Here is a 19,456-nt window from a genome sequence, read left to right as displayed (position 1 = left end):
CGGTACTTCTTTTTGCTTGATTTAAGTTGGAAGAATTTCGGTATTTCTTATTAATAAATAAATTCACTTAAAGGATCTTGCAAATAAGTCTGCAAAATCTTTTTCTAAATTATCGTCAGAGTCTATATGTCCAAGTTTGCAAAATAAAGGGTCATTTGCATACCTTTCTTTTATAACCGCATTTCGATGTGACTTCTTGGAGGCCTTCTTCAGTTCTGTGAATTGTTTATAGGATGATTTTTGAATGTTTGTCTGGTGTTTTTTCTTGTCTCTTTTTACTCCACGCATATAAGTTGGTGGGGTGACACCATACAAGTTTCCTGTTGACATTTCTTCCATAGAATTACATTGGTAATCACTCTCTTCTTCACTTCCACTACAATCTGCATCATGATGACCTTGTCTTTGAGGAGAATGTCCACTGAGAAAAAAAAATAAAACTGACAAAATTAAATTTCACTTCACACTTCATAAACATGGCAATAATCTGTCATAACCATAGAAAAACACAAAATAAATCATTCATAACACTGTTTAAATAATGCAACAAATTTCTCTCTCTCTCTCTCTCAGACTAGGAATTATATCATGTTTTAATATCTTTATTGCATGTAATTTGACATATGTAACTCCACGGATTGATGAACCAACAAAAACACCCTGCATCAAACATTACAGTCTTATTTCAATTTCATCAAACACTGTTCTAACCAGGTCGACAACGCACTAATGTCTTACCACCCCCCCCCCCTTTCCAAGCACTAACCTTGAACCCATTTACACAGAATCATTTTTTGAAACACTGTAGTACAGTTCTTGCAAATGTAAATAATTTCCAACAGATAGCTAAGTGTTTATTTTGTGTATTCTAAGACTCAATGATACAATGTTTGTATTACCTAGTCATTCCGTCCAAGATAACATGCACGACGTTCACGACACTGCTCGCTTGCAGCATTAATGCAGGTCGGATGCATTGTTTTAGCAAGATAATTTTGATTTTGCAAAATATCTAAGTTACATTAAGCTAATCTACCTGATGAAATTGTCTGGATCTTCCGCCAGTGGGTTAAAATCTTCGGTTGGCGTTGTCGACAAGGGAGTTTTTAATTCCCCGTCCGCCATGTCAAGTTTCGATAACTCCTGTTCGGTGAGCATGGTCAGAGTTATTCTTCTTTAAATTTCTACCCAAACGAAATCTGAATGTATTACATGTAGTTAAATAATCTTTTAATATGCAACTTATTGTTATCATTATTGTTTGGTAATTTTAAGAACAAATGCTAATCTATTTTTTAATATGAAGAATATGAAGATTTTTTTTAATTTATCTGATATCTTGAACCTTTAATATAGATCGAATGTCGTTTTATTTTAATTTTTTGTACAAATTGAAGGTATCAATCAATTTGATATATTTACAATAAAAATATCACAATATCGGTATGACCTCTTTTTATAATAGAGAAATTTTAAACTAATATCAAACGTCAAAATATGATAACAAAAAACAAAGTAATTTTTTTTTATATCAGAAAGATTTTTATGTCAAGAATTGCGATTTTTTCTCTTTTTTTTCCATGACCATATGTTCTGAGGAAAAATTATTTTGATTGAAATTAACTCTACATTTTGGGTTAAAAAAACAACAACTGCAACTTATCAAATTCAAAGCAAGTCAGAGGGGAGGGCAGGAAGGTAGGGGGGGGGGCTTTCAAACTCAGTCGGTATATTTTAAATAAATTATATAATTCAAATGTACAATTGCATGATTGTACATTTATGAATATTTATAACTTTATTTTAATAAATTATTAACCTAAAAAGCTATGTGCCATTTATATTGACCAGCAATAATGTATGTATTGCAAATTCATATTATAGAATACCGGTATATTTATACCAAAGGACCCTCGTTATACTTATCACATCGTCATTTTTTTCATCATTTTTTTTATTTTACTTATTTATTTTCATATTTTTTTATAATCACATTTTATCGTTGGTTTGTCGTATACACTTAAGGGGTCAAATGTGTGACTACGTACGCCACTGTCATCACTAGCAAACCAAGGCCTCAGTGGATGTAGATAAATATACGCAGCTACTAATGACATCAAAGGCTTAGAACCGCTCATTGTTAACTTGGTCTTTTTTTTTATATAAATAGGTTAGTATAAGTAAACATGTAATCGTTTAAGGACGCTGGTTGGTTAACAAGTTCACCATCAGGTCTACCTATATAATTTTAAGATATGATTAGTTAAGCTATAAGCTATTACTTAGTAAAGAAAAAAAATCATATACTTTACCCTATTTACCTATTATTTAATATAGAACTCTTCTTCTAAAGGAGAGCAATACCGTCTAAAAATGGCCACGACCATCGAGCTCTCTTAATTGTTGAGGTGTTATTAAATTGTAAATAAATTGCCATACCGCACACACAGAGAGAGAGAGAGAGAGAGAGAGAGAGAGAGAGAGAGAGAGAGAGAGAGAGAGAGAGAGGGGTTAATTCAGAATCCGTTCCTAGTCATTCTTTTTTAAAGTATGTGTATTTTTAGTATGTGTGTAATGCTTGCATTTTCCATGAAATTTAGTTTTCGGAACAACCTTAACTTTAAAATATCAATAATCATGAGTGGTTTGGAGTCGAACCCCTCTCCTTTTGAGAAAGTAAAACAAGTTTATTCAATTTACATTACAAAAATAGACTCTGGACCTTCCCTGGAAGAAATTATCCTTTGGATCCCTATGGGGATAATCCATAGAAATATATGTAAATGCTGAACTTTTATTTTAATCCCGCTTTCGCTCCTGTTCCTGATATCAAAGGTCGATAACTCGTATGCTGCGTTGACTACCAAAGTTGATTTCAGCTGAGTTTGCTTGTCATATTAAGGGTTTGTTGGTCGAGGCAATGGTTACTGAGTATACTGTATTGGTCTCCTTTATAAGAGAAGGTTTACATGTATATATAAAAGTATAGGAAAATACTGTTCAATACCCAATTTGAAAAAAGGTAAAATGTATGGATTTTTTCCTTCCTTAATAAGAATACTTAAACAAATCATATCTTAAAATTTTAGGCAGATCTGAGGCCTCCTCAATATAAAGAGGTTATTTGATCAAAGGGATGCAATGTTAATTATTTCCCAATTAATTTTTTCCAGATTAAAACACTTAGCGGTGAGATTTTGAAAAAATGAATGATTCATTCATACATTGATTATGATTATGTCTATCTTTGCAAAAGAAAGGGGGGGGGGGCTATGTAAAAGTAACTTTGAATCGAATATAGTATCCAAGATCTTTTAATTATTAGGAGATTTGTATCTAAAGTACTCAATGTCAAATTCCAGCATCTGTGTCAATTTTTCAATCAGTGTCAAGAAGATCGACTTTTAGGCCTAAAAAAAAGTTGTGTGTTTTGGGCAACCAGACCTAACCTACAAAAATGCCCCTATCCTACCATTATGATATGTCAATTTTTATCCGATTGTGAATTTTATATTTTTTCTATAAAAAATTCGTTTTTAAATGTGACACAAACAAACATTCTTAGGAATTATGCAGAAAAAAATATGATAAAATAGAAGAAAACCCTTCCTACCTAACCTATTTTTTTCATCAGTGTTACCCTCAACACACAATTTTTTGTATAGGCCTTAATTATTACCGGTAATAGGTCCGATATCTATCATCATGATAATATTCATATATTCTGAAATATTGAACCCAAGGCACTTGATAATGTTAAAATTTCTTTTTAGAAGTTGGTCAAGTTCTCCTATCAATCAATTAGTTGTATTTTAAAATTTCATAATCATACATGCAGACATATTTCACTTCACTATAGTTAGAAAACTATCTTTGCAAATGTCAACAGCCTTTAATGTTATGATATAAGAAACCACATTAACAAAATACTGATTATTTACATTTATTTACATATAAAAGCAGTTTATTCACATGTAAAATATACAGATAGTAAGTAATCATATGTACATGAACAATACACAGTCTCTGAATTGTTACAGTCACTGCAGTTTGATAAAACATAACAAATAAATACAGTTTGGTAATACATGGATTTGATATAGTTATACATAGTTTGTTAATGTATTACAACACTTATTAATAAACACAATCAGTTTATTTACAAAGACATTAGATGTTCACTTTGTAGACATGTAACATTATGATCACAGTTTGTTTACATGTAATACTGGATTTTCTTCACTTTACCTGTAAACGGTTCACCCACAAAGAGTTTGTCTCTGGTGTCCACACATAAACCTGTTGGATACTGTAAATGACAATTGTCAATGTAGCGGAGGAACTGTCCGTCCTGATTCAGGATATGGATACAGTGGTTGTTAAGGTCTGCTATCAGGATCCGACCCTGGCTGTCTGTAGTGATGCAGATTGGACTAAATGGTCCCTTGGTAGTAGAGGGAGGACCGGTGTAGGTAAACCGGAGTTTGCCGGCCTGATTGACCACCACTACTGCACCGGCTATATAGTCAGCTACACAGATATCTAGGTTCTTGTTCTCTCTGATGTATTTAGGGTAAGTATCAGATGAATATAGAGGTTGTCCTTTGTCATCGTATTGAATGGTTTGTTTCTCTGTGGACCCAGAATAATGCACAACTTTTGCTTGTTTCCCATCATCAGTGATCATGGCAACCAGTAGGTCACCATGGGAGGTACTACAGACATAGCCAGGTCTCCATCCCTGTAGTCTGATCACTGTCTGTATCTGTGTATTCTTCACTATGTTCACAGTTCTATCTTCACGATCAGTATAAACTAGTTCACCACTCTGTGTCACTGTTATGTTATATGGTATGTTCCCTGACTTGGTTTGGATTGACTTCATTAGATTACCGTGGAGGTTATAGAGTCTCATCATGTTGTCCGTACCACTCGTCCACACTTCATCATCACTCAGACAGGACACACTGCGTAATCCGTTAGATTCTCCATACTCGGTGTTTATATCTGTGATGATCCGTGGTACATCAATGAGCGGTCTGTCAGTGGGAGAGGACTCAGCACCGGGAGAATCCATTGTGTAGCCATGTTCTTCTGTTTTGATGGATAATGCTGACAGAGAACCAATCTGCTGATAAATCTGTTCTTTGTTAATCTTCTGAGGGGTGAATCTTGGTAAGGAAACGGTGAGTTTAGGAGGCAATCTTCTGAATTCAGCAATCCTGGATTTGTAGGCAGAGACAAGGCTGACATCATTGGAGTTGAGTAATTTCTTCAGATCAGCAATGCACTTTGTGATTTCAGAAATACTGCATTTGATTTCATTTTCCTGCTTATCAAGGACAACCAGGTGTTTGGATTCCATTTCATCCACGTCAGATTTCAGTTTCTTGATGGCAATGTCTATTTCTCTGTGCAAGTCTTCTCCATGTTTGTCAAGAGCTGTTGTTAATATCTTGGAATTTTTATTCAGATCAGTTTTTTGAACTGGGATGTTAGATGCAATCTCTTGGTATTTAGGATAAATGGTATTTTCTAATTCTTGAAGATCTTTTTTTAAGGCTTCTCTCTTGGTATCCAGAATTTTTAAATTGCCAACTTGCTTGTGTCCTAGATGTTCATTAGAGGAGACACACTCAAGACAAATAGGAATGTCACAATGTTCACAATGAAGGTCACATAATTGTGTGGAATGTTTGGAACATTTAGGATTTAGTCCCCTCTTTTTAAATGGCACTACTTTGTGTTCTTTGGATTCATCTAAGAGATGTTTTCCAACGCAGGCTACACACAGATGTATATGACAAATATCACAGTACATAGGGGGGCCCGGGGTCTCACAGAGATGGCACCGTAACACATCCTGGGCCCAGGTACGGCGGTCCATGGTCAGACACCTTGATGAGACATTTAGACGATTTCTGAAAGAATAAAAGAACAGTTACATGAATGTAATATTAGCAAACTTGTTTTTATTAATTCTATGTCATTTTTGTGTGTGTAGTCTAAAATTTTCTTGCATGGAAGGGAGGTAGGATCGCCCCCCCCCGTCCACCCCCCACACTCTACTGACTGAGCTATAGGGTTAACCATTTTCAAGTTGTGTCCCTCCCAATCTCATGCACAGGTCCTGGGGTGGGGGTGATTTTTATTTTTCAAGTTGGGGGAGGGGGTTTCAAAGCCCTACTTTTTGGTAATTTTACTTTTGAAAATTATATTACGTTTTTCTATGAGGGGTAGGTTCCTGGGATTCCTGACACACTCTGGCCGTCAGGATCCGCTCAGCGCATTCTCCAACTTTTATAGGATTTCTTAGTCGGTCCGTGCGCCCCCCCCCCCACACCAATGTCACTGGTCTACAGTTTGTTCGGTAACTGATGGCAAAACATTAAAATAATGTCCACGATGCCCACTGTACAATTTTGATTATGTTCTTCATTATTATTTCTTTATAATCATTTTACTTATTCATTTATGATTAACAAACTACAAACCTTCAAACTCCCACCATGGCTTCTCTTCCGGGTCTGGTTACTTGTACAATCGTCACGTGATTTCTTTATATGTAGGTCAATATGTCGCCCCCTTCCTGCATTGTTCAAATTATATTGTAAACTGTTGGTCGTGATGGGACTGACTCAGAATATTGACAAAGTTATTGTGTAAGAAGTTAAAACTTTTGGGACGTACTTAACGTAGAAGGTATGTGAGAGAGCGGGGGGGGGGTGCCCAGGCGCGGATCCAGAAAATTTTCAAAGGTCGGGAATTGAGGGGGAAATTACTGGCATAAAGTACAACAACGTCATTAGCCACGATCTTGAGTCCACACAGGTGGGAGAGATTTATAGATATTGGGCGTGTTTTGTGATCATGTAAGTACAGTTCATGTATGCTTGCAGGAAGTTTTTCAGGGGAAGGGGATAGGTGCGGTTGCATGGAGACCCATCTATGATTAGGGGGTCCAGGGGCAAAGTCTTTTTTGCAGTCAAGGGTTTTTAATTATGTTTCCTAAATATTGCAAAGTTGAATATTTTGTCGTCTCTATATATATCAGTCTATCTAAATCGAATAGGAATTCTACAATTTTTATTTTTTAAAAATTGCAGTTAAGGGTTTCTAGTCAGACATTTTGTTTTCTAACATCGTGCAAAGTTGAATATTTCGTCGTCTTTAAATATTAGTGTATCTAAATCGAATAGGAATTTTACAATTTTAATATTAAAAATATTTTTTAAAAATTGCATAATAATAACACTTCAAATCAGTGATATGATGTTCTCTAATCGTTGAAATCGTCACGTGTCTGACTAAGGAATATCTACATGTATATTCTTTAATTGACTTTTTTTTATGAACAAATCATGAATGTACAAGTATGTGCCTATTACTCAATACAAAAGTTTGAAGAAAAAAGATGGGTGAATTTGGCGTGTAAACTGCCTATACAGGGATAGATAAGATACTATAAATTAAAATATGAACAAATCTTATTCTTCCTAAATTATTGCATAGGCGTCGGAACCGGGGGGGGGGGGCTAGGGGGGCCCCCCACTTTTTTATCAAAGTTATACCAAACCAATAGAAACATAGTATGATAGAGGGTTCAGCCCCCCCCCACTTTTTCTCGCAGGAAAGATTATTGTTCCTAAATTTACCTTGAAAGATTGAGAAGTTGGATCCAGAAGCAAACCCCCCCCCCCCCCCCCCCCCCACGGATTAGGAATTTCGTGATGTTGGAAGAGAAAATGAGGGAAAGTAATTTTGTAAGTAATTTTGTTTTCTTTTGGAAGTATAGGTATACTCTCCCCCCCCCCCCCCACGGATTAGGATTTTCATGAATTTGGAATTACTTTTTTCGCAATACTTCTGAGGATTAGTCTAGCCCCCCCCCACTTTGAATTTGCTTCCGACGCCAGTGTATTGAAGACAATGTATATTTAACAAAACATCGATTTATAACCTTTACATACCGGTATGTTAAATTTTTAGAATAGGTTGATTTAAACTGGCGTATGCGTGTCAAAACCTCCAAATAGTGTCATTTTTAGAACTTCAATGCCTTTTCTGGAATAGAGTGGGTCTGGGCTCCATATTTTTGTCTAAGTCTATGTAAGGTTGAAAGGAAATCAAACCGATTTCAATCGACAAAAACATGGAGAGATGACCCACTATACTCAGGCACGTAGCAACGTTTTTGAAAGTGGGAGGAGGGGGGGGGGGGAGGCAGACTCATCAAAAAAATCTTGACAAGCAAAAAAAAAAAAGAAAATAAAGGAAAATTTTAAGTTTCCCAAAATCTTCAAAATCCTAATCCGCGGGGCCAACTCAATGATAATTCCATTTTTTTATTGTAAATTTTAAAAAATTTGTTGCTGCCAGAAAAAGTGTGGGGGGGGGGGGCAGCCCAGGCGCGGATCCAGAAAATTTTCAAAGGTCGGGAATTGAGGGGGAAATTACTGGCATAAAGTACAACAACGTCATTAGCCACGATCTTGAGTCCACACAGGTGGGAGAGGGGGGCAGCCCCCCCCCCCCCGATGCTACGTGCCTGATACTTTAAAAATATCATTTTGTATCCCAACAATTAAACGTTTTAGAGAAATACTACAAGTCCGTAAATTTCTGGTTGAAGTTGCATATAGCATTTAACAATGGAGTTTGTTGTGACTGAATGGCTCAGTGGTTAGAGCACCAGACATAAGGTAACATTTATGAGCTAGGGTTTTCAGGTTGTGGGTTCCATACCACCAAAACTTAAAAATTTATTTGTTTTTTCTATCGTTTGTTAAAATATTCAAAACTGAATATGATTAGAAATTGTGCTTTTGTAAACTTGTAATATAACATCATGTAGTATATTCGGTTGGAAAAAAATTAATTGAAATTGTTTTTATGACAAAACCAAATGGGTAATTGCGCTATTGCATCTTGTTCCCCCATCTTCTTTAAATCCAAATTTTAAGCTACCGTAATGTATCGTGTATAATACGCACTCGTGTATAATACGCACCCCCAAAGTTGACCAAAAAATAGCGAAAAAACAGCAGGTCCTATGTATAACACGCACCAAAAAATGGCGAAATCAACGGCCGCAATTTCCCCCAAAACAATCGATGTTTCATGATAATTTTATAATCCATGCGCTATTTCTTTAATTTTGTGATCGGAACGTAGCCCAATGATGAAAATCGACGGCCGCCATTTTTCCAAATAACTATCGATGTTTAATGATAATTTGTAACCCAAGCGCAATTACTGTAATTTCGTGATCGGAACATTGCCCAAGCGATATTAGAGTCACAGTTCTTACAATTTTACTTAAAAAGGGCGGCATGATTTACATTGGCGGTATCAAATATCATTAGACACTTCGTAAAACAGTGAAAAGTTGAAGATCATCATACGTAGGGAAGAACGGCAACCGAGCTAAGTTATAATGCTTGCAGATATAAACCAAAACAACAGCAAAAGAAATGATTTAATTGATTAATTATAGTCAAACTCATTGATTGTTGTTAAATAAACATTCTGAAGAAACGTATGTATGTCGTATATCGTCATTATCAAGTCGTACAAATGATCGATGTATTTTTAGCAGTGTCTTGTAAAGCAATAACGTTTAACTGCATAACTGGACACGAAGTAATCAAGTTTAATAAAATCAGAATAATCGCTAATCTTCATGCACTTGAAAACACCCTGTGAAGTCCGACACAAGACAGGTGCATGCTTCTGACACCGGAAATTGTTAAACAAACATTGACCACGCGCCGAGTCAACAGGTGATTGCTTACGTAATGGCGAATACACTGGCGATATTTAAACTTGTTTGATGCAAGAAATAGTGTTGAGAGTGGATAAATATTTCAATACATGGAAATAAAACTAAGAATAAGGTATTTCTGATGCAGTAAATTTAGTATTTAGTATACAATCGTACAACTTCTTGCATAACGCGCTATATCAGCAGAAAATATACACTCATACAACTTGCATAACACGCTATATCGGCAGTCACGTCTCCCGAGGTATTAAGAATCACGGCTTGAAAAAATGGGGTAAAATTTTAGTCCTATGTATAAACACGCACCCCCCACTTTTGATCAAATTTTGGCTGAAAAAAAGTGCGTGTTATACACGCGACATTACGGTATTTAAGGATGAGGAGTTGGAAATGGTATTTATGCAGGATGCTCTTATTCTCTTAAATTTTTAAAAAATAGAGGTATATAGTTCTCAAAAACAGATGGATTGGATACTAGTTTACATATTGAGATACTATATTTTCTCTGGTTTCCGTTTGAGGCATACAAATCTTCAAAATTCTAATCCGTTGGGGGGGGGGGGGGGCTGGGCTGGCGTAATATATATATAACTTCAAATTCACTCATAATTTCTTTATTTCATTTCAATATTAAACACACAATCCAAAAAAGGAGCAAGCTGATTCAACTTTTTATACGTAAATTTAAGAAAAGTAGTCGCTGTGAGAAATGAAAAAGGGGGTTGGGTGATGCTACGTGTGTGTACGACATCACTATAACTGTTGGTGCATGGCAACAGCTTCAGTATCTACAGTTATACAAGTACAAGCAATGCCAAAACATTCTCCTTTAAATGCATGTGTATTTTTGGCGATTTTATTTAAATTCTTTTTTCTCTCTCTTTCCCTCTTTTTCTTTTCTTTTCATTTTCAAAGGATGGGGGGGGGGGGCGTAACCCTCTTCTGGATTCGCCTCTGCATAGATATGTAAAACTGATGTTGATTATTTGATGTTTGCTTCAACAGTAAACAGATATCTGTTACAAACATTTCTGTCTTTGCGACTTTGACCGGGGTTTTTACCTGTATTAAAACATCACCTAAATATTTAATTGAGGATCATTTCTGTCTCCGGGAAGTGGAACTGAAAAAAAGAAACCAAGCTCGACGAAAATTACAATTTAAATAGTTCATATTATTTCCCAACATTCTATAAAAAGTAAAAAAAAAATAATTACAATCAGTCCATTTTTCCCTTATTACAATTTTAGATTGATATAATATCACCGAGGAAAATAAGGCGTTATACATCGGCAACAATGTTAGACTAAACTGTTCTAAAGATGGTAAAAAGCACTTTACTTATAGTTAGGTCGATATATGTGATTTCTGCGGAAAAAAAAACTACACTTGAAAATCCCGAAACCTAATTCCTCTTTCTCGACAATCATGTATATCACAAAACAAATATGAATTGAAAACATTAGAAATAAGAAATTGAGTATGAGTGACATATATCATAGAGTAAAACTTCAATTTGAGAGAGCCATTAAATTTAAAGGTGAGGTGTAAGAATAATTAAGCAATTATAACTAAAGTGAATTATTGTCTTGTTGTACAAAGGGAAAGGTACATTAATGAATTCTTTTGAAAATATATAAAAGTAAGTAGAATTTTAGAAAAAATTCTTCAACAAAAGTTTGTCAAAAATTCACTCCATGATAATTCTCTCGCGCTTCGGAAAAAGTAGACGTCCTCGTCTAGATGGTTACCGGAATGATTTGTAGAGAAGGTCTTTGTACTCGGAATAGCGATACTTCTGAAGTTCAAAATTCCGAAAACACGAAACGAAGAATGTTTCGAAATATCCCAATGACCGTAAATCCTGCATATATCATACAAATGCCTTCGTCATTCTACGTATGCAAGAAGTATACTAGAACTATCGGTTTGGACATTAAGAGTGACTTGGTAAAAGAACACATTTCAAAGGTATTATATCAAGTTGTCGGTGCATACTAACTCGTTTCTATAAAAATAAGTCACACTTATGTATGAGTACATACATATTGTATAATTTGACTGTACCCTGACAGGTGCCTGTGAAATTTAACAACAGATTAACGATACGCTGGGATACCTCACCCACCACAGAGGCGGATCCAGCAATTTGGAAAAAGGGGGGGGGGGGTTCCATTTGATAAAAACCAATATGTGCAAAATTCATCATTTGTCAATAAACAAGGGACTTTTTGAACATTTCCGTGCGTATACAACTGTATTTAATAAACATTTATCTTATCACTATCCATTTTACATCTATTTCAACAGCATTATTGAGCGTTTTGGTTTAGGTAAGGAAGATTTGCATAATATTTAGCCTCAAGAAACCCAAGTCTCCAGCAATGAGAAAGTGCGTCTATGCTTGATAGAAAAAACCCACTAAGAAACAAAAATAACTCAGACTAATTACGACAAACTATTATGAAAAAGGATATTTTTGTAATTTTATATGTCTATTCTGAACTATACATCGATTTTGATTTCTATCGATTGCCTTCTTAAATAAAGGTCTTAATGATAGGATATGACAAAAGAATGGGAATAATTTATCTGCTGAATAGATGGTACGTGTGTAATTCAATGGTAAAAGCAATTGTCGTCCCAGGAAATTGATGTGACCTCTTTAATAAGTGCGCTACATCATCCGGCACTAGTACAGATGCGATCATATTTAGAAAACTTTTGAAAAGTTGGGCATTTTCATAGTGGTTTACATATAAAACCTTTACACGGTATTTTTGTAACATAATTTCCGATTCTTGGAAACAAAACAAAAAAAAAAAGCTTTCTTTCGTGTTTCATGTGTGTATGAAGGTAGCTAGCATTCCAGAAAAATAGCTTATATATAACCCGCATAAGCGGGTCATGTATATAATTTCCTTTGTATATTTTTCGTATGAAAGGAAGTAAAACTCATCTATTATAATTACTTTAGTTAGTTAACTAAACAATACTTTTAAACTTGAGTAAAACGAATGCGTGTACTCGTACTTGAACGTCGTTTTACTCGATGGCATGACAGTTCAAAACTGTATAAACTATAATCAATTTTTTTTTTTTAAAATAGAGTAAAAAATACATTGTAGATGTTATTATAAATCTGCGTTTTTTAAGATACTGCTTAATTTCATGTATTTTTTCTTTTATTTTCCACATGTTTACTCAGTGTAGTAAACACCAGATGCTGATTTTAAGGAGTACAATGTACATGTACGTTATTTCGATAAAATATCGATAGGGTTTTTTTTTCATATAAGAACAAAATTATTGGACGCAGTATACGAAATTCTTTAAAAAAGCAATTTTTAAAGCATTTATTTGAAATAATTACAGTATTTCTATTATAAATGGGAAAAATTGCCTTTAAATAGGCATTAACGTTTTCGAAAAATTCATATGTCCCAGAGAAAGGGGGGGGGGGGGTTCCGACTTCCGGAACTCCCCTCCCCCCCCCCCCCCGCTCTGGATCCGCCAATGCACCCAATGGTAAAGCATCTCTATTCTCCCCATCGGCGCTGATCGTTAATTTGTTAAATCTCAAATACATGTTAATGTGATTATATAATGGCAGACAATATTTATCTTATTTATGGGTCCTTCTGACATATCGTCATAATGCATGTATTAATTGGTAATTCATTGTAATTGCTAAAATTTAAATATGTCAAAAGGATACTGAGTAGTACTTAAGAATTTAATGAAACTATATTAATCAAACGCAGTTCACAGGCCCTATACCCCCCCCCCCCCCCCCCATCCCAAACACACACACAAACACTTCCTTACTCAATTCTTATGATTGTATAATAAAAATAAATCATTATTAAGGTATTTTACAGACGAGAATGAAATGAATCGTCAGATAACAACAGGGTATTTTATACCACATTTCTAATGCCACAATGTTTATTGCGATTTTTTTGTTTAAACCGAATAACGTGCACATTCTAACCCAATTTGACTGTGTGAGAACCATCGTCTTCTTTAGAGAATAGAGAGACACAGTGGATCGTCATTCTTGGCTAGCGAAAATGAAGAACCACCAAAGGAAACAATTTTACTGCTTGAAGATGACAGGAAATTAGGAACACGAAATATACCCTCTTTTATCTAGACCTACAGTCATATTAATTCTCAATTTCAGCGCATTCGTTCATCCGAAAACGCTTTTTTAATATGAAATATCTTTAAGCACGTGTTTTTTTTTCTCTGTGGAAATTAGTTTAATTCGGACTATGAAGGTATCAATAGTTGCAGACAAAAAATAACACAGCATACTAAAGCGGGTTATACACTGTATCTTGCTATCTATCTTCATACCCACATAAAACACCAAAGAAGACATGTTTTAAACAATTGAAAATCTAAAAAATACACCAATATTAAAATTTGAACCCCTCCTTTGAGCCAAGTTATGGTTAAGAGATCAAAGTTTGAACAATTTAAAACCTACACTTAACTGCATAGTTATAAACAAAGTACGAACAGTCGGATTTTAGCTCACCTGAGCTGAAAGCTCAAGTGAGCTTTTCTGATCACATTTTGTCTGTCGTCCGTCTGTCCGTAAAATTTTCACATTTTCAGCATCTTCTCAAGAACTACTGGGCCAATTTCAACCTAACTTGGCACAAATCATCCTTAGGAAAAGGGAATTCAAAGTTGTGAAAATTAAGGGCCACACCCTTTTTCAAGGGGAGGTAACTACAAAGTAATGAAAATTTTTGAGAATATTAAAAAATCTTCTTCTCAAGAACCATACGGCCAGGAAAGCTGAAACTTGTCTGGAAACATCCTAAGGTAGTGTAGATTCAGATTTGTGAAAATCATGACCCCGGGGTAGGGTGGGGCCACAATGAGGAGGTCGAAGTTTTACATAGGAATATATAGAGTAAATCTTTAAAAATCTTCTTCTCAGAAACTATTCAGCCAGGAAAGCTGAAACTAGTGTGAATGCATCCTCAGGTAGTATAGATTTAAAACTGTGAAAATCATGACCCCCGGGGGTAGGATGGGGCCACAATGGGGAGCGGGTCAAAGTTTTACATAGGAATATATAGAGTAAATCTTTATAAATCTTCTTCTCAGAAACTAATGAGCCAGGAGAGCTGAAACTAATGTAGAAGTATCCTCAGGTAGAGTATATTCAAAGTTGTGATAATCATGACCCCTGGGGGTAGGATGGGGCCACAATCGGGGGTCGAAGTTGTACATAGGAATATATATATAGTAAATCTTTAAAAATCTTCTCCCCAGATATTTATCAGCTAGGAAAGCTGAAACTAATGTGGAAGCATCCTCAGGTAGGGTAGATTCAAAGTTGTGAAAAGCATGACCCCCAGGAGTAGGGTGGGGCCACAATGGGGGGGTCAAAGTTTTATATAGGAATAAATAGAGTAAATCTTTAAGAATCTTCTTATCAGAAACTAATAATCCAGGAAAGCTGAAACTAATGTAGAAGTATCCTCAGGTAGGGTAGATTCAAGGTTGGGAAAATCATGACCCTTTGGGGTAGGATTGGGCCACAATCGGGGGTCGAAGTTTTACATATGAGTATATAGAGAGAATCTTTAAAAATCTTTTTCTCAGAAACTAATCAGCCAGGAAAGGTGAAACTTGTGTTGAAGCATCCGAAGGTAGGGCAGATTCAAAGCTGTGAAAATCATGACCCCCGGGGTAGGGTGGGGCCACAATGGGGGGGGGGGGTCGAAGTTTTACATAGGAATATATAGAGTAAATCTTTAAAAATCTTCTTCCCAGAAATTTATCAGCTAGGAAAACTGAAACTATTGTAGAAGCATCCTCAGGTAGTGTAGATTCAAAGTTGTTAAAATCATGACCCCGGGGGTAGGGTGGGGCACAATGGGGGGGGTCGAAATTTTACTTGGGAATATATAGAGAAAAATCTTTAAGAATCTTCTTCTCAGAAACTAATCAGCCAGGAAAAAGCTGAAACTTGTGTGGAAACATCCTAAGATAGTGTAGATTCAATGTTGTGAAGATCATGACCCCGGGGTAAGGTGGGGCCACAATGGGGAGGTCGAAGTTTTACATAGGAATATATAGAGTAAATCTTTAAAAATCTTCCTCTCAAAAACTAATCAGCCAGGAAAAGTCAAACTTGTCTGGAAGCATCCTCAGGTAGTGTAGATTCAAAGTTGTGAAAATCATGGCCCCTTGGGGTAGGGTGGGGCCACAATGAGGGGTCGAAATTTTACATAGGAATATATAGAATAAATCTTAAAAAATCTTTTACTCAGACACTAATCAGCCAGGAAAGCTGAAACTAGTGTGAAAGCATCCTCAGGAAGTATAGATTAAACGCTGTGAAAATCATGACCCCCCGGGGGTAGGATGGGGCCACAATGGGGAGCGGGTCAAAGTTTTACATAGGAATATATAGAGTAAATCTTTAAAAATCTTCTTCTTAGAAACTAATGAGCCAGGAGAGCTGAAACTTGTGTGGCATCCTCAGGTAGGGTAGATTCAAAGTTGTGATAATCATGACCCCCGGGGGTAGGATAGGGCCACAATGGGGGGTCGAAGTTTTACATAGGAATATATAGAGTAAATCTTTAAAAATCTTCTTCCCAGAAAATTATCAGCTAGGAAAGCTGAAACTAATGTGGAAGCATCCTCAGGTAGTGTAGATTCAAAGTTGTGAAAATCATGACCCCCGGGGATAGGGTGGGGCACAATGGGGGGGGGGTCGAAGTTTTACATAAGAATATATAGAGAAAAATCTTTAAGAATCTTCTTCTCAGAAACTAATCAGCCAGGAAAGCTGAAACTTGTGTGGAAGTATCCTCAGGTAGTGTACATTCAGAGTTTTGAAAATCATGATCCCCGGGGGTAGGGTGGGGCCACATTGCAATTGGGGGTGTTAAAGTTTTACATAGGAATATATAGAGCAAATCTTTAAAAATCTTCTTCCCAGAAATTTTTCAGCCAGATGATTCTTTATAATTGTTAAGACTTTGGGTCCATGACATTTTCGGCCTCACAAGAATGTTCAGAGTTTGATGTAGCTTTATATCCCATATATAAACAATTCTCAACATGTGATATGACTATAAAATCATCCTGTTAGAAAAGGGACCAATGATTATACACATAAGAATATCCAGGGGGGAAATATATTTTATTTATACAGGATCTACATGTATGATTGTACATTGTTCTATTGTTCCTCAGGTGAGCGATGTGGCCCATGGGCCTCTTGTTTGGTATACGTGAAGGTTACCATGATGGAAACTACAACTGTCTGCTTGTGTCAGTCCAAGTAATCTGAATGTAACATGAAATGATTCAAGTAAAGTCAACAATAAAGTACCGTATGAAACAAAGCACCGATCAGCAACGTTACATGTGATATATTTTAATAAATAATGAGATTTTTGAAAATGAGCTAAACAATGCATCTGAAAGCGGTTTTAATAATGAATGTTAATATTTACGCCTGAAAATGGATTTACCAGTAACTAGTTAGATTATGCTTTTTTACAATTGTACATAATCATGTTTTTTTGTTCAGAATTTATGGAGGAAATACTCAGTTGATGACAAAATATTAAATCCTCTCTCACCGTATTACTCTTCAGCTGTATTGACATGACTTGAATCAAAGTGAGCCTGGCTCCAACAGTTACCTACGATAACTGATGTCTTCATCACTGACATCTCAGATCCGCTCCTCATATCAGTCAGAAACATTGATTAATAACTCTATTGGTCAATATCTAAGAAAATGATATACTCCTCAAAGCTCACCATAGGTCCACACACACACACACACACACACATACACACACAAACACACACACATACACATATAAACATACACCACGGGGTTCTGTTCTCTGTGGTCACCCTTCGAAGCTGTAACTTGGTAAGAAGACTTACACCATACATATATACATGTAGGGTCATACATCTCTACATACAGTTGCTCTTCACGATGTTAGTGGCTGGTATGTTACCATGAACAGTGACGCCCAAGACACTTAATGAAGATGAGGCGGCCAAAAAGGATGTAACAGTGTTACAGAGATTAGAGTTTTCAGCAGACCTCATCAGTCTTGGGCAGTCACAGTTCAATGCCAGCAACCAAATCTTAAACAGTGTTAGTAAATACATTTCAAAGCCTAAAATGAGAACAAGAGACATATTAAGAACTTACAACTATTTTTGTAACAAAAATATGCAATACAATTAGGTTTAAAAAGTTACAAGCAGGTTCTAATCAATAGTTATTCATATGTATTTATACGTTAAATGCTTACACTGACACTTTCTAACCAATATTTATCAACATATACATGTATTTATACATTAAATGTTTTGTGTGTACACACTGACCAGCATAATAAATTTGCATATCCCTCATATTTACTTTTCAGTGTTATTGTCATAAAAATAAATATGATAAACTTACCTTACAACATGTTGTTATTTTACATTGAGGTTCATTGAGGATAAATATGCACCCCCCCCCCCCATTACAAGTCTTGTTAGAGGAAAACTATGGAATGGGTTGACAGCTGCCCCTCTCTGTGAGTTTACAGTATGGTAGTGGGATCTGCATAACAAAAGTAATGATAATGTCAATAAAATGGACATAAATATCATCGATCGGTTGTTTGGCATTTCATAAAATGTAATAATTATGTAAGGTCCCTGTTAATTTTATTCCAATCAATACAGCAAATTACACTATATACACACTGAGAGAGAGAGAGAGAGAGAGAGAGAGAGAGAGAGAATTTTTTTTTATAGGAAATAACTTTAAATTGTAGTTAAGACTTTATACTAGTATTTCTACAGGTCCCCGTCCCCCACCTCCCAACCAATACATCAAACAAAACTCTTTTAAAGGTTGATGATACAAACAACAAAAAAAGGACCAGGCACAACTAGTATGAATGTGTCACCACTTGTGTGTATGTGTGCATGTACCTGATGGTCCTACCATGTAGGTAATTGAAGGCCAGTAGAATCTCCTGTGTGTACACTCGAAAATGTTGTGTTCGGGTAGACCCATCTTAGCCGCCTCCTTTAGAGTTCCACGGTCACAGTACTCCATAAACACCAGCATTTCATACAGACCTATAATGTATTGGAAGAAAAAGTGAGTAAGCTGAAGTACCCGATACAAAACTATACAGTCCGTTCTGCTGCAATGTAAAGCCATAGCCATCAAGTTACATGTATAATAGTACTGAATAAATATATTAACCTTTTTTTTTATAGGTTACTGACAAGTTAGTCCAGTCAGAAATATACTTATTATGGGGAGTAAATGTTAAATGAATTGCAAAAACCTCAGTGGGACAGAGTTTTTTTGTTTTTTTTTTTACATTAGAATACCTTAAGCCATCTTGATTGAATAATTATCCTGATACATGTACTTTAAATTATCTTTAATTTGCATGCAGAAATATCACTGTCAAGAATATGTTCTCACATCGTCACAAACCACTGGCAATATGTATGACCCTCTTCCACCTCGCTGTGGTTGCACGATTCGACACAAAAATAACTCAGTTTCTTATAGTATTAACCAATGCAGGTAAAGCATAGTCGGAGATTGACCTTTGAAGCAACCTTTGATTATCCAATCACAGTTTACGTAAC

At 35.7% G+C, this 19,456-nt stretch overlaps 3 protein-coding genes across 3 annotated transcripts in view; all 3 read right to left on the bottom strand.

Annotated features, from left to right (window-relative positions):
- LOC105319912 (E3 ubiquitin-protein ligase TRIM71) overlaps positions 1 to 19,456 on the bottom strand; it is a 241,989-nt gene that overhangs the window by 125,727 nt on the left and 96,806 nt on the right. The gene's annotated exons all lie outside the window — the stretch shown is intronic.
- Positions 1 to 19,456, bottom strand: part of LOC136271271 (uncharacterized) — an 81,862-nt gene that overhangs the window by 1,965 nt on the left and 60,441 nt on the right. The window lies entirely within an intron of this gene.
- On the bottom strand, positions 3,998 to 6,526 carry LOC117691531 (E3 ubiquitin-protein ligase TRIM71-like). The gene is made up of 2 exons (XM_066072020.1): positions 6,495 to 6,526; positions 3,998 to 5,921 (listed from the first exon to the last, which is right to left on the bottom strand). The coding sequence occupies exon 2, from the start codon at positions 5,885 to 5,887 to the stop codon at positions 4,217 to 4,219; it is 1,671 nt and encodes a 556-aa protein (XP_065928092.1). The 5' UTR covers positions 5,888 to 5,921; positions 6,495 to 6,526; the 3' UTR covers positions 3,998 to 4,216.

This window comes from Magallana gigas, chromosome 9 (genome assembly GCF_963853765.1).
Source record: "Magallana gigas chromosome 9, xbMagGiga1.1, whole genome shotgun sequence".
NCBI lineage: Eukaryota > Metazoa > Mollusca > Bivalvia > Ostreida > Ostreidae > Magallana > Magallana gigas.
The sequence above is the reverse complement of the archived record's forward strand: the minus strand, read 5'-3'. Positions and strand labels throughout refer to the sequence as shown.

Bases quoted from the DNA above. Each gene is read 5' to 3' on its own strand.
- LOC117691531 (XM_066072020.1), bottom strand. From the start codon at position 5,887: ATGGACCGCCGTACCTGGGCCCAGGATGTGTTACGGTGCCATCTCTGT.